At 41.1% G+C, this 15373-nt stretch overlaps 1 protein-coding gene across 1 annotated transcript; it reads right to left on the minus strand.

Moving 5' to 3' along the window:
- Positions 1-1688: 1688 nt before the first annotated feature.
- TCEANC2 (transcription elongation factor A N-terminal and central domain containing 2) lies at positions 1689-15373 on the minus strand. Its single transcript, XM_063138697.1, is given in 5 exon segments — positions 1689-3591; positions 8515-8708; positions 10733-10874; positions 13960-14070; positions 15274-15373. Coding segments are annotated over 4 exon segments (627 nt in total). The 5' UTR covers positions 14062-14070; positions 15274-15373; the 3' UTR covers positions 1689-3402.

The raw sequence follows: 15373 nt of genomic DNA on the forward strand, positions 1-15373 counted from the left end.
TTGACAGAAACAATTTCATTTGAGCTATCTCTTTATTTTTAATTTGGAAACAAAATGTGCAACATTTTTAAAAGCAGAAGTGTTTTAGGAGAGGACAGCTCTGATATTTAAAATAAACCATTTTATAGGCTCCAAATCTACAGTATGGCAAAGTAGCTTCTGATACCTGTGGGAGGTGGAAGCTAATTTAATTAGAAGATGGCACTTTGACACAGGAATACATGACCCCTTCGGTAACACAAATCCTATATTCAACTCATCAAAAGGCTGACTAAAATAGTAATTTCTGTGATGCAAAAGGACTGTAATTTTGTATTTTGAGTGAACTTGCACATAAAAATATGTATTTTTATGTCGTCTTCCTAATACTTTTTCTACCATATAGAGTTTGAAGGTATGAAGTACAATTCTACACATGCTACTCAGAAGTCAGCTTCATTGAGTCCAATGGGACTCACTCCCCAGGTAGATGTGTATAGGATTACAGTAAATTCCACTGAACTTGGTGGGACTGGCTTCAGAGTAAATGTTCATAGGATTAAGCTGAAAGCATATTTTTGGGCCAGCAGCTTTTGTTTTCCTATTGCTGACAAATGGCAAGGTGTATTTTTGCCTGCCCATCCTCCTCCCATCATGCAGTAGAGCAAACAGGCAGGAAGGAAAGGGGGAAAGGGCCTGGGCCGTAGCGCAGGAAAAAACAGGATTGCTGGTTAACAACATCACAATCTAGAGCAGAGTAAAACAAACCATCCAAGGGCACATGGTATCACTACCTGTAGCAGGGGTAATTGAGCTCAAATTATGTGTTCTATGTCAAAGGCTGAGGCCTAACAAAATGAAAGGTTTAATCATGTCACTGCAAAGTTAATAGACCTGCAGTGAGCTGGAAACAGTCGTTCTTTAGTGAGCTGGTGACTGGATGAGTTGCTAAGGGACTTCCTTGTCTCTTGAGCCCAGGGAGTGGTCTTATGGGAGCAAAGTATGCCAAGGGTTAACCTTCTGGGAGAGGAGGGAAGGCGAAAGACTGCTGAGGGGACGGGATCATTTCCGCCAGGCTACCAAGCGCTGCAGCTTGCTGGAAGCTAATGGGGAGCAGATGAGTTTGTCCCATAGGCCCCAACATGTTACAATGAAGAATAGAGTAGGTGGGGGAATGCTTTGCTCAGGCATCTAACAAGATTCCAACACAGATCCCCAACATATGGTACAAAGGAAATTCACATCTGAACCTCAGTTAAAGTGCACACATTGCAACAAAGGGAGTCTTGGCTGTGGGGACAGAGCAGGTTGAAACGTAAAAGACAGGGGGCACAGAAATTAAGATTAGGCAGCCTTCTTACTATTTCAAAACCCTTTTACAGTGTAACCAGAGTGTTACTTATATTGTGACTGAGGCTTGATCGCTCCCAGGCCTGCCGCCCTTGGGGCGATCACCCGTCCCATGCACAACCAATCGCTTATGGCAGAAGCCAGTATTTCAGCCTCAGCCATGGTGTTTCTTCATGATGTGGCACAAACCAACATGGTATCACAAGGAGGCATGGCAGCTGCAGCCATTGTGAACAACAGAGGCAACAGTGATGGGTGAGCACAAGCAGATTCAAGCAGGCCATGCCGAGAGGCTAAACCAGCCTGATGTGGACTGCAGACTACCTATTGAGGAACAGACAGAGGAAGGGGCTATATAATAAAAGTAGCATAAGAATGTCTTTAAGTACACACCTTGCTTCATATTTGTTTATGTATCAGTTACACTGGTTTTATTGCACTCAGCTTGCATCCTTGCTCTTTCGTCCAACTAGCCCATACAGGCCACTATTAAAACAACTCCTGCTGGACTTAACTCCTACTTGCCCTTTAGCTGGTCCTTTGCAGATGCCATGTCTTCCAAGCATATTTGACAGTATCTAAAGGAGAAGCCTTTATTGAAGAAGGGTCTATCCTAACAGAACTCCTTTTTAGCCTTATTCCTTTTGATCTGCAAATTCTTCCATGGCCTACTTTTATAAACACACTTAAAAATGCACAAATGCACTTTAAAGATGTTGCTAAGTTGCCACTTATCCACTGATGCTATGCTTTGGTTCCTCAGCTTCTCACTTACTTTTAACTGGTCCAGCGTAGACTCCGACCTTTCCCCATTCTCCACTAGAAGTTGTACTAGTTCAGAATCTAGCTTGTATTTGCTCCTAAAATCAATGCTGCCTTGGCTACACACAGCATGTTATGTTACAATAGGAGACTTGAGGAAGTTGAATTCATATCCAATGCATCACTACCATTAAAAGGCTCTTTTGAACAGTATTTCAAGATCACAATTTACTGCTTTTATTCTGAACATTATTGCTTATAGTGGGAAACATTTTAAAAAAAACATTTTAAAGGCTATTTTCCTCCAATAAATTATACTTTGAAAATCTCATTTTATATTCTTCTTCATATTAGACTGTAGGAGAAAAATAAATTGCTGTGTGTGTGTTTAAACAAAACACTTAATGTATACTCATAGTTCTGCTTACAGGCATTGGAGAGTGTAAGGGTTGGATCCAGATTTACACTGGAAAAACTGTGCTGGCTGAAGTGGACTTCTCCACCTCCTCCCCTCACAACAGCTCCTCCAGCCCCCTGAAAATACTACACAGAATTCAGGAGTCCCTGATGAATTGGATGAGCTGTGATGGTAAGGGGACCCCCAAAAATCAGGTGGAAGGAACTTCTGTGAACAAAGCCCTTCCTCTTGTAGAAGGTCCTTTCCTTTCATGGAAGGTAGATCCTGTATCCAGCTCTAATTCTGCAGCTAATTAAATATAAAGGCTGAGCAGCTAATTGTTGGGCAAGTGAGAGGTGACTCACATGCTGGAAGATAGTGAATAAGGCTAGCTTTCAGTTCACAAGCTCATTGTGGTCCCTTTACATTTTGTCTGCAGAATTTCTTCTAAACATACTGCTGAAACCTTGTAGGGTTCTGCCATACACGGCAAAGGGAGCAGAGTCTGTCACAAAGACCAGGTCCGTTTCAAGGTAAGGGCACAATCCCGTGCATATTTAGAGAGAAAAGTCCTATGATTTCCAGCATGCCCCAGACAGCCATTCTGGGTGTCATAGGACTTTTTTTCTGTCTAAACATGCAGAGGATTGCTCCAAAAGTGACTTTCCAAGCTGCTATAAAATAAAGTAGAATCCCCTTCCCTATTCCTATTTACTACTGGCAATGCACACCACCATTTGTATCAAATGAGGACTTGGCCTCCTCCAGTAGACTTCACATAATATTTGTGTTCCTCAACTACTACTGAACCATGAATGTTATCATCCTATTCATCTAAGAAACAGGAGATGTTCCAACTCTTGTTACAGTTATGCCACCCACTCCCATTCCCATTCCGCACCAGACATTTTGAGTCACTTTTTGTGGCATTGCACAAACGTGCTAAGTGACAGTGTACCACTTCGCACTTGGGCACGGATTTCAGGCTTATGCTTTAAAGCAAATACGAGTGCCCGCACGGTCCTCCGGTAGGGCGCATTAATGAGACGGGAAGAGAGATGAAAAGCTTCTCGCTCAATATTTTCCACCAGCGGGTGACCAATCTGAAAACAGAAAGTAAGAAATGAGATCCTTACATTTAATAAGGAGGCTAACCGTTTGAAATTAGAGGCTGGTTTCTTAATCAGCTCAAATTCAAGGAAATCCACTTCACATCACAAGTAAAACAGGAAGAGCAATTTAATTTCACTCCAGCAATTAAAGAACAGGGCACTGTGGTCAGTCACTTTTTTTGCCAGCCCAACAGGAAACTAATCTGCAGCCAACCTGGGGTATCAGGTTCAAGAGCAATTATGAACGAAGTAGCACTGCCTCCAATAACACTCACTGATACAAGACACTTTTGATAGCATTTCAAACTCCACTCCAAAACCAAATCCTAGATGCTCTAAATACTTGGCAGGACTGACTGGCGGGGCTGTAAAGGGAAATGTAGACTCTGTGAGCAAGTGTAAGGAGGTGTAATTAAGAAAACAGAAAGGGATTTGCTAAATGTTAATTATGAAGTTATTGCTTCAACATGTGCCAAGCTATGTAATTTGGCACAGCTGAGACATCTAAATAAATTATATAGAAATAAATGAAAAGTGACTATTGCCTACCAAGAAAGGGTTTATTTCTCTTTTGGCCATTAGTGCCAAGGAATTCTTTAGCTGAGGAGAATGTAGAGTGTTCAACTATTACTATCCTCATGCTTATTTCACCTCCACTGTGGTTATAACCACTTCCCACTCTTCCTTGTATCTTATACCAGAATTACACTGTTAGTATTCCACTGAAATCAACGACTCTACTCATTCTCCATAGGAGCAATGATTACACTGACTTTGCAGGACTGTGGCTGTAAAATACATTCCCCAACGCTCATTAAACCAATTCTTTCTAATACATTCTAATTCTGTTTTAGTGTTAGGACTCCTGCATTTTCCTTTACTTATTTCACTCACAGCTCACCTCATACAAATGCATACAGTACCTCTCAGTGTTAGCAACAATGACTCTTGTGGGAAAGATTCCAATAACAAGACGGCTGCCATTATATTCACCACCAACTCTTGAGTTCCATTTAAAGGAGGATGGTCTTGGCCAGAGGCCATAGTGACTTAATTCAACACTGTTGGCGTGAAGGAGTTCAAAGAGCAGTAGAACTCCTGTATATTAAACCATTACCACCCTGGCCCACCGTTTGAAGCTTGTGCGGATCTCACCAAAAAAGGTTACCACATTTTTTCCTATTAGGGCCCCAGCTTAGTAGAAGGCAGAGATTCAATAGATGTATCATTCCCCAGCCTGGCAATACCAAGGTTCAATTTTTAGTGTATTACAGACTGACGATCACTGCTTTATACCTGGAACTTTTGTAAATACTTTGCATATTTTATACTTCATCATGGATCTTACCTATGTAAGTTTTAGATTTCTTTATGAAAATTAATACCTGATTAAAACAGAGTTCCTTATTCTAGTCATTTGGTACAAAGTTCCTTATTCTGGTCATATGGGCACACTTTTCTTCCTCCTGCATTTTTAGAGCTTTATTCCATTTTTTAAAAGCTGATTTTGTGAATATTAATAATTCACCACAGACACCCAAGTCTTTTGTGGTGTGAGGCTGGATTGACCTTACACAATCCCAACTTCCCAAATCATTGTGCTCCCCCACAGCACCCTCTACACAAACTGATTTTTTCTTTTCTCGCTACATTGCAGCGAGACGCTGATTATGTATTTATTTTAACGAATTTCTACCTGGCCTTCCAGTAAAAACTCTCAGGGTGGATTACACTCAAATAAAATCCATTAAACAACCTTATAAAATCATTGTTACAGAAGTAAAACAGCATAACAGCAACTGGTTATAAGGTAGAGTTCTAAAAGGAGATCCATTTTACAATTGGGCAGGTATAAGGGGTGACCAACAGCAGTGGGTACGAGAGAGGTTAGTGCTGCTAGGGGTCACCATTATTTCTCTCTCTCCTTGTTTTGTCATTATGGTGTTGTTTGGCTGCTGTTGTTGTTGTTTCCCTACTCTTGTTGTGCATATAAGTGCATCTGCAGATTCTAAAAAGTTGGCGCTGCATTTGTTTACGTTCAGGAGCCATATTTAAACATCTGCATATATACAGCAAGAGTAAGCAAAAAGCAATGGATGGAAAAACAGGGGAAAGGCAGCATGTAGATGCCTGCCTAAAGGTAGCAATAAGGTGCCCCTGAACCTGTGCATCCAGTCTTTCACTGAAAGAAGTAAGTACCTTGTGGAGGTGTATTGTAGCACGTCTACGAAGAAGTATGAGCCAGGACAATCTTCCAATTAAAACTGGCTTAGAATCAGCAACTTTAGGCATCTGTCTGAACCATCAAGTGCCACAGTCGATGGGTCAGAATTTAGTGGCCTAGCTAGTAACTAAAGCTGGGCACTCCAGCTTCGAGATCTGCCATTACCTCTTTAGAAGAAATGGTTCCTAGTTTTCTGACCAGAGTTGACAAAAAGTGTAAACGCTGCTTCTAAATTTCGCTTTCTAATTCTTGAGTGCCTTGACGTACCATTTAAAGGATAATTAATGAATACATTAAAAGGATAATTATTATGGAGTTTAATATAGCAGGCAAACTGATCATTAAGGCTTAGAGAGAATTCTTGTTGTGTTCATTACTTAAGGAGACCACAGGGATCTGATATTTACCACCACTTTGTACACTATTGACCCTCTCTGTAGGTTCTCACAATAAACTTTGATTTACAAACACTTAATTACGGATATAAAGTTTGCCTGAAATACAGAACACCCAGAGGGCTTTAGTGTACATTTAGCAGATAAAAAGTACTAAGAATAACTATACATTATCGTGGTTCCTTTCTTTCCACAAATTCTTAGAATTATACATACACAAATTTGATTTCTATGCCGGCCTCACTTTAAGCCCTTTGGGCTTCAAATCAAGCCTTTTGCTAACCTGGGCCGTTGTTTAGCATGGAGGCACCTGCTAATCATTGCCTGACTTATCCATGCTCTGATAATGTTCACATTAGACTAGTGCAAAGCCTCTGAAGATTTCTTGGAAACTTCAGTTGGTTCGAAACACAGGCTAGCCTAGTAGCTGGGGCTGGCCATGGGAGAAACATCTGATCAGCTCTTAAAAGAACTACAGTGGTTGTTTGTTTCTTAGCCTAGTTTAAAGTGCTGGTGCTTACTTTTAAAGCCCTCATTGGCTTGAGTCCCAGGTATCTAAAGGATAATCTTCCACCACATGGCCATGTTCAAGTGTAGATTAGTCAGCAGAGGCCCTTTCTTAGTACCCCAGCCTTCTGAAATTAGGCAGGTGGTATCTAGATAGAGGGTCTTCTCAACTGTAGCACCTGTACATGGAATGCCTTCTTCAGAGAAGCTCACCAGGAGCCAAATCTGTCCTCTAATATTAGGCAAAGACCTTTTTATTTGCCCTGGTCTCCCAGCAAATCACTAAACCAAGTTCTACCTGATGATTTTACTGCTTATGCTGGTTGCATCATTCTGTCATATGTGTTACTGCTGATTATATATTATGTTTTATTGTATTTGCTATTACTTTTTATGATCTTTGCAAGCTGCCCTTGGAGTTCTGTGAATGGAAAGGAAGGCTGTAAATGTTTTAAATAACTAAATAAGTGCAGCTCCTGTACAGGAATATTTCTATATCTTATTATACATGTTATATTATACCTCATTATAGTCAGGTGGAAATTAGTGGATGGATTTGGGGAAATTACATTAAAAAAATCCTAAGAAACAATGGATTTCAGTTACAGGATCTGTCAGTACATTTGGTATCCACCTACAGAAAGGTTTGTCCATTCTACAAAGATGCAGCTTTCCATGTAATTTACACAATGTTTACATTATTATTTATTTATTTTATTTATTTATTTATATAGCACCATCAGTGTACATGGTGCTGTACAGAGTAAAACAATAAAATAGCAAAACCCTGCCACATAGGCTTACATTCTAATAGAATCATAATAAAACAATAAGGGGAAGAGAATGCACCAAACAGGCACAGGGTGGAGTAAAACTAACAGTATAAAAGTAAGATCAAAATCAAGCTCTAAAAGCTTTAGAAAAAAGAAAAGTCTTTAGCTGAGCTTTAAAAACTGTGATTGAACTTGTAGTTCGCAAATGTTCTGGAAGAGCATTCCAGGCGTAAGGGGCAGCGGAACAGAATGGACAATTGTGTTCTCTCGCTCTCTCTCACTCACTCACTCACTCACTCACTCACACACACACACACACACACACACACACACATTATCCATCTACATGGGCTCCCTGTCCTCTATTATTTTTGACATTTCCCTTCTCTTTTAATTTCTTTCTCTCCTCTCTGCCCCTGCTGCTGAGGTAAAATGCACAAGTATAGTTGAGTCTTTAATATCTGACCAGTTCAACACATGCAGCTTTCTACCATCACTGCACACAGCTACCAAAAGTGTAAGAGCCCTTCTAGACTAGGCAATCTTAATTAAATAAGTTGTGTTTTCCCCCTAAAATACGGAGCGAAAACATAAATGAATAAACATACCTACAGTGCTTAAGTGTGCAACCCTATGCATGTTTAGACAGAAAAGATCCTAAAACTAGCAGCATGCCCCATGCTGGGGGTTGTAAGATTATTTTCTCTCTAAGCATGCATAGGATTGTGCCCTAAAAACTTTTTAAACAGCAGATAACCTGCAGAAACATGAAAGGAGGGGCAAGACTGATGATTGAAACCAGTGTTTGATTTGCTGGGATGTGCATGTCTTGCAAACTGCAAAATATCCGCTGTGACCACAATTTAAATTTTATGTCTGCTTTCAAACTCAGCAATTCCCACTTTCGAATTCTTGACCTTTAATCTAAATTGTTAACAGAATAACCCTATTTTGTAAATAGAAATGTTTTTCATACAAACCCATTTCCAAAAGCTTCATAATAAAAGCACATTACCTCTACTTCTAGTGCTTCAGCAAGAAGCTTCTGTGCATTCTGCCTGAGGCTCTCTGTTTTGGGATCACTCCTGACTTCAATTGAGGGTCTATTTGAATGTTCTTTGATGAATGTTCACCACTCGGTATACACGTCTTTGGCAAGAGTGGCTACATCCTTGTCTGGATGCTTGCGCATCTTATTCACTGTATGGCCTTTCAGAAAATGAGAGATATACAGATTCTTAGTAGATGTGTCAGCACTGGATGGAACATCTGAAGACTGGCACAGAGATTTACTCCCCCAGTCTTTTGCAGCTTCCACAAGGAGCCAGAAGCTGGGATATGCAATAGCTCAGGCAAGAAAGTCCTGCTCTGTGAGGAACTAACATCTGACTGCAGTAAAAATAAAATAAAAATGGAAGTGATATAAATTGGCAGTCATTTCCAGGCCAAGATTATTTTCTCTCAGACCTGCTATGGCCCAGAGATTCAGCAACAGAGTGGCAGCTGGAAGACCTGAAAACCTGAATATATCTTTGAACCTTCCTAGAAATTCCTGTCTATTTTTTAAATTATTTGCTTTGTTTGATTCATATCTTGCCTTTCATCACAAAGAACCCAGGGCAGCTAGCAACCTACATAAAACATGATACAACATATACACATAAAATAATAAAATACAATCACAAATATATAGTAGCATACAATGGGTTGGATCCAATGATTGTCTAACTTAAGTCCCATTCATTTCAATGGGTCTACCCTAAATAGGACTAACACTGGATATAAGTTAAGTTTGCGATGTTCTGTTCTGTAGAAAACAATAAAAATTGTAAAACGTAAAGAAAAACAAATAAGAGCATTTGGCTAATACCCCCAGAAGCTTACACAAATAAATAAGTCTTTAACTGGCACCTAAATTGCAACATCATATTTCACTGTATTTAAAACACATGGGGCAGAATCCAATGGGGTGTTTATGCCCAAGAATTATTTTCCAACCCTTTGATTGTGTTAAATTAGCTGCCTGCACCACTTCTGCAACAGCAATTTAGTACTTCCAGGGCAACCTAAAATGAGTTTGAGTCTGGAAGGAGGCAGGTCGGCAAAGTTCATCAGAACCTAAGAAGGGCCATGCTGGAACAGACCAAGGATCCATCTACTCCAGCATTCTGTTCACACAGTGGCCAGCGAGCTGTCGACCAGGGACCCACAAGCAGGACACGGTGCAACAGCACCCTCCACCCACGTACACGGGCGTACTGCCTCTGATACTGGAGGTAGCACATAACCATCAGGACTAGCAGTCATTGATAGCCTTCACCTCCAGGAATTTATGCAACCCCCTTTTAAAGCCATCCAAATTGGTGGCCATCACCACATCCTGTGGTAGTAAATTCCATATTAATTACTATTATTATTTATTACATTTATATACCAACCCATAGCCGAAGCTCTCTGGGTGGTTTACAAAGAATTCCATAGGCACTGTGTAAAGAAGTACTTCCATTTATCTGTCCTGAAACTCCCACCAATCAGCATCATGGGATGACACCAGGTTCTAGTACTATGGGAGAGGGAGAAAAATGTCTTCCTATCCAAATTCTCCACATCATGCATAGTTTTGTACACCACTATCAGGTCTTCCCTTAGCCTCCTTTTTTCCAAGCTAAACTATCCCAGCTGTTGTAACCTTTCCTCATAGGGGAGATGCTCCAGTCCTTGATCATTTTAGTTGCCCTTTTCTGCACTTTTAGGTGTGGTGCCCAAAACTCACAAAAGGGAGCTCTGCTGACCTGCCTCCTTCCATGAACGAGCATTTCCGTTAATTTCGGGGCTTCCCCAAGGACATGTCCTAGAGTAAGCAGTGGGTCCCACTTGTGCAATGCAATCAGCAGGACCCACCCCTTGTGGAAGGGAATCAATGGGACAGAAGGGAATCAGCAGGGTTGTAAGCAGGGGTCCACTGTAAGTTGCCTTGGGAACTTTAGTTGGGGGAGAGGGTTAAATACTCCAAATAACTGCTAACATAAGGTCACTGCGGCAGAGTGTGGAGGAAGCGCAGGAGGTGTAATAGGTATCTAAAACAACTCTTCCCTGTGCCAGTCAGGTTTAAGGTCAGATTATTATTATTATTTTTAAAATGCTTAGTATTTTTAAAAGGAAAACATCTGAAATGTCTCAATTTATTTCCACCAACCACATTACAAACTTCCAATAGGAAATAAAAATCTTACCTATTTTTGTTGAAAGTAAAACTTCCTTGGAGGGTATTTTCTTCCTTAATTCCATTAAGGCCTCAATTAGATTCTCCTTAGGCTGAAATGAAAGCTCTAGCATAGATTTCCATCTTTTTATATCTTCAACAACCACAACTCTCTAGGAAGGAGAATCATCATTAGGAGACCGAAAGAGTCACACATACTTATTGCAAATAAATTTATTGTGCTTTGTGTCAGCTAATACGGTTGCTATTGACCTATAAATTATTGATGATGACAGGCAGTCAAGTACAAAAACTCTGATAATCCAAACAGATGAATACTTGTTTCACAGCAAGTCCCTGATGTAAGGCAAGTGAGCAAAATCTAGGAATCAAAATAAACTCATTAGGCTGCCATCTTCAATTCACTTACTATTCTGAAGTGAGCCAGTATTGAGCAAATATTTCTCAGAACAACTCAAAAACATCTTATAGTCTTGTCAACTGCCTCAGCTCTTATTTCTCACTGCCTTCCAATGCAAGGTCTCCGTCTGCCCCAAACATTAATTATGGGTCATCTAAATATCTTTAGACCACAATTAATACTTCATCATGCCATCCACATTTTTCATTTCATTCTTTGTTTGCCGAGTGCCTCGGAGAGTACAGACCTCCTAACTCTGTCAACTAAAAGCTATTTTTTTATTTATTTAAAAGTTTTATGCTGCCTTGATAGAACCTTGTCAAGGCAGCTCTACCAGCACTGGTCTCTTCATTATCAATAGGGTGACCATATGAAAAGAAGGAAAGGGCTCCTTTTAACAGTTGAATAGAAAAGGGAATTTCAACACCTGCTGACATCCCCTCCTCATCACAACAATTAAAGTTGCAGAAGCCCTGTTCTCTTTTGTATCTGGTATAGCTCCTGCAGCTTTAACTGATGAGGTGGAGAGGGAATTTCACCAGGGGCTGAATGCATACAAAGGATACCTACTGAAATTCCCTTTTCTATTCAACTGTTAAAGATTCAGGAGCCCTGTCCTCCTTTTCATATGGTCACCCTAATTATCAAGTTAGACTACTCCCCCACTTGATTGACATCCTGAAGCTTTTTCACTTTTGAACTACTTTTTAAATGCACCCCCGCCCTCTCAACACCAGAGTTTTTGTAATCTTCTTCAAGAAAATGTAAGTACCCATCTACTCCCTACCATAGCTCTCCCTCTGCCTAGGTCTCTATTTCTATTGTCTCCAAACTGGCTCTTCTGTCCATCTTCAGTCCCACAACCTGCTCTCTTGATTAAGTCATGCTCTTCAGTTCTACCTTTTCCGTTCCTACCAACTTTACCCTAATGACTCCTGTGAAGAAATGAAACTGTGCAGCCATCTTGTGTTTTGTTAATGGTTGTAAAATGGTTGCTTTTTGTTTAGAGTCTGTTCTTGCCAGGTCAGCTCAGGAAACTGAAACTTTGGGGCGAGGGAGAAGTAACCTAATTAAAGTGGTCTGGATCCTGATATTGGGCCAAGCATCTTCACTCACAGAGGGGGCATCCACCCAGTTTTCTGAAATCTCTCCCTTGCTCCTTAACCCCCTATGCCACAGCCCATTCCACTCAACAGAGCCCCTTGACACTTGAGGAAGCATTTTCAGGAGGCTCTGGAGGTTGGTTAGGAGAGGAGGGAATGTGAAAGTCAGCTCCTGCCTGCCCGCTTTTGTGGAAGAATCCAAAACTAGAAGGAACCAGAAACTTAACAAAATTCTACTGCCCTTTTGATTAGTCAGAAGGTTAGGAGGGAGATCTGAAATGTACACAAAAGCAAGAAATCAAAAGAGGCCAGGATGGAGAGTGTTACAGAGGAACCAGATTTCGGGGACAAAAAAAGTTGAGCTGAAAGCAAGAAAACTGGAAGGTGGGAGCTGTACTGCCAATGGACGAGGATGAGCTGAAATGGCTTTATTTTTAGGCCTTGGCTTAAATAGGAAAACCGTGTAGATTAAGTTTAAATGGATGTGTTTTTCCAGGTTATTTTCAAATCCTCTTGCTCTTGTAGTTAACTGCTACAATTGTTTCAAGAACTTGACTGTTTTTTTAGAAATATCATCCCAATAACTGTTAAATTGCTGCTTTTCAAAATGTTTAGTAAAAATTAAATTTGTTGTTGGTTTAACCTCTGTCTCATGTCTTTATTTTCACCTCATATCTAATTACTTTACCACACTAACCAGTACAATAGGTTTGCTGGGTCAGTAAGCAAACCACAGAGATTAAAGAGCTATTTTAGCAGTGGAAGCCAGGAAATAAAGTCATTCACTTGGGGCCTGAGTGCATAGAGGAAACGTGAAGAGGGGAGGGGGTAACAGAACCACGACAACCAGACCTGCCACAGGATTGTGGAACCACGCCGAACCCCATGGTTCCACTAACCACCCTCTCCATGGTTAGAGTACTTACCGCCACACAGTTTAACTGTGCATCCTGCCATGCTCCATGCATCAAACAGGCGACTCGCAGCCACTTCATTTGGAAAATGGGAAAAAATGGCTGCCGACTCTAAAGAAGGTATGCAGTGGCAAGAGCATTGCTGGAAGTGGTGGTTGCTCTTGCCACCAGACTCTATGGTTGCTGCCAAAAAAAATTCACCCAAATGGGCAGAAATACCCACAGGGTTCCCGTCACATGACACATGGAAGCCTGCTGACCATCTTGCAGAAGATGGGTAGCAAGCGTGGTTACTCTGCCCACCGTGGGGAGGGAATTCATCTGAACAGGCCCTTGGTGGCAGTGTTGAAGATCACAGGAGAGGTTAAGGGCGCAATCAATAGGATTGGGCCTTTGATGATTGGAAACTCCTGAATATGGAGTAAGTTAGCTAGTTTTTTTTCCCCTATCCTCTTTCTTAGGGTGCAGGCCACACAACTCCCAATGCTAATTTTCCAGTCTCATTGTCTGCCAATCTCTGTTTTGTCAGAATTTTTTCCAGAATGTCCCATATTCCAGCTATAGTATAAATGCTCCTTCACACATTGACTGTAAAAACTGAAGGATTTTGTCCTAATAATTTTGAAATTAATGTCCTTTGTATTTTTTCCCTTAGCACTGATTGCTCTACTGGATTCTACATACACATATCTGAAAATAGCTTCTGCATTGCTATTTATAACCTCAGAAGCACTATCAAATTTTTTTAAATGAAAGGATAACTGTAAAATATTACACTGGGCATTTAACAAAATTACTATAATTGGGAGCAAAATCCTACCTTCAGAGACTCTATAGTGGCTTGCTTGTAAACTTTTTCTCCAGGATCTTTCTTCTGGGGTTGTCCTTCAGTTCTGGGTTTTCGTATGACAAACTTATCCATGATGCAATCCTTAAACAGGCAGAAGGCATTGATTATGACAAAAAGACAAATATATATGAAGGGTGGGGGGAAGCTGTACAATGATCTTCAGTGAAACATCTGGAGTTGATATTGATTTTGTAATTATAACTAACAAAGCATAGTGCTAATTATCTTGAAGACAGGAATGGATAGCAAAGGAATGGTGGCAGACACATGTAGAGAGGTTTTAGTGTTCTGTAACTGTCACTTTGGAATAAACCCAGAGGGAGAGGGATTGAGAGAGAGAGACTGGGTTAAAATGTGTTACTACACAAGGCATAATTGGAAAATGGGCATCCGTTCACAAGCATCTCAACTCCCTATGAGAGAGTAGGGCAACCTTTTTTTCTGTTGAGGGATGCATTCTCTCCTGGGCAATCTGTCAGGGGCCACATGTTGAGTAGGACCAAAGTCAGCAGCAGCCAGAGCCCAAAGTTCTTGAGTCAGACTTTTTCACTCTCTCCCTCTTCTTTTCTATGCAAGGGGCTGCTAGGGGAGGAATAGATACTCTTGGACAGAGATCTGAACTAATCTTACACAGAGAGCCTTTGAAATTAGGGTGAGGATCACAAGAAATTAGGCAGAGGGAACACAGGTTGCACACATACGCCTTAAATACAACAATGGTTTGATGGAGACCTGCAAGTATATATGCTCAGAAGACGATACCAGGGCTGTTTGGAGTCATGTCTTTTACTTTGGATATTCTTCCCTCACAAAAAGCAGATGTAGCTAGCCCAACTCTTATAACTCAGGGGTGGTTAAAAGGGAAGTGGTAAAAAACATTCAGGGTATAGGCTTATTGCTGGAAGAAGTAGTGTACGCTGAGGGTTAGGCTGGGGATGCCCTGAAAATCTGCATTAAAGGGTGAGGGTGAATAAAGGTTGCCAACTTCTTTTCCTGTGCGCTCCACAGTTCCATCTTTTTAACAGCTCTGCGGCTGGCAGAAATCTAAAAGCTGCAGCCTTTCTTATGCAAACGGTGGGGGAAAGCTGCACCTGTTGAAACTCTGCCGGTCACACGGAGCTGTTAGCGGCACAGAAACCCTGACCCCACCGGGGTGGGGCATCCCAACCCTTAGCAGAGCGTTATCTTGAGGGGGTAGGATAAGAAAAGAGGGGAGACAATAATGAAGGAATAATTTGACGAAGGACAGGTCTCTTGCATTAGGAGAGTGTGGGTGGGTCTCACCTTGGAAGCAGCATCGGTATCATTCGCCCAAGATGTTTCCTGGCTGTCTGTTAGTTTCCGGGATCGCGGCTCCCCTTCTCCTCCGAACTACATTTCCCAG

This window comes from Elgaria multicarinata, chromosome 1 (assembly GCF_023053635.1).
Source record: "Elgaria multicarinata webbii isolate HBS135686 ecotype San Diego chromosome 1, rElgMul1.1.pri, whole genome shotgun sequence".
Taxonomy (NCBI): Eukaryota; Metazoa; Chordata; class Lepidosauria; order Squamata; family Anguidae; genus Elgaria; species Elgaria multicarinata.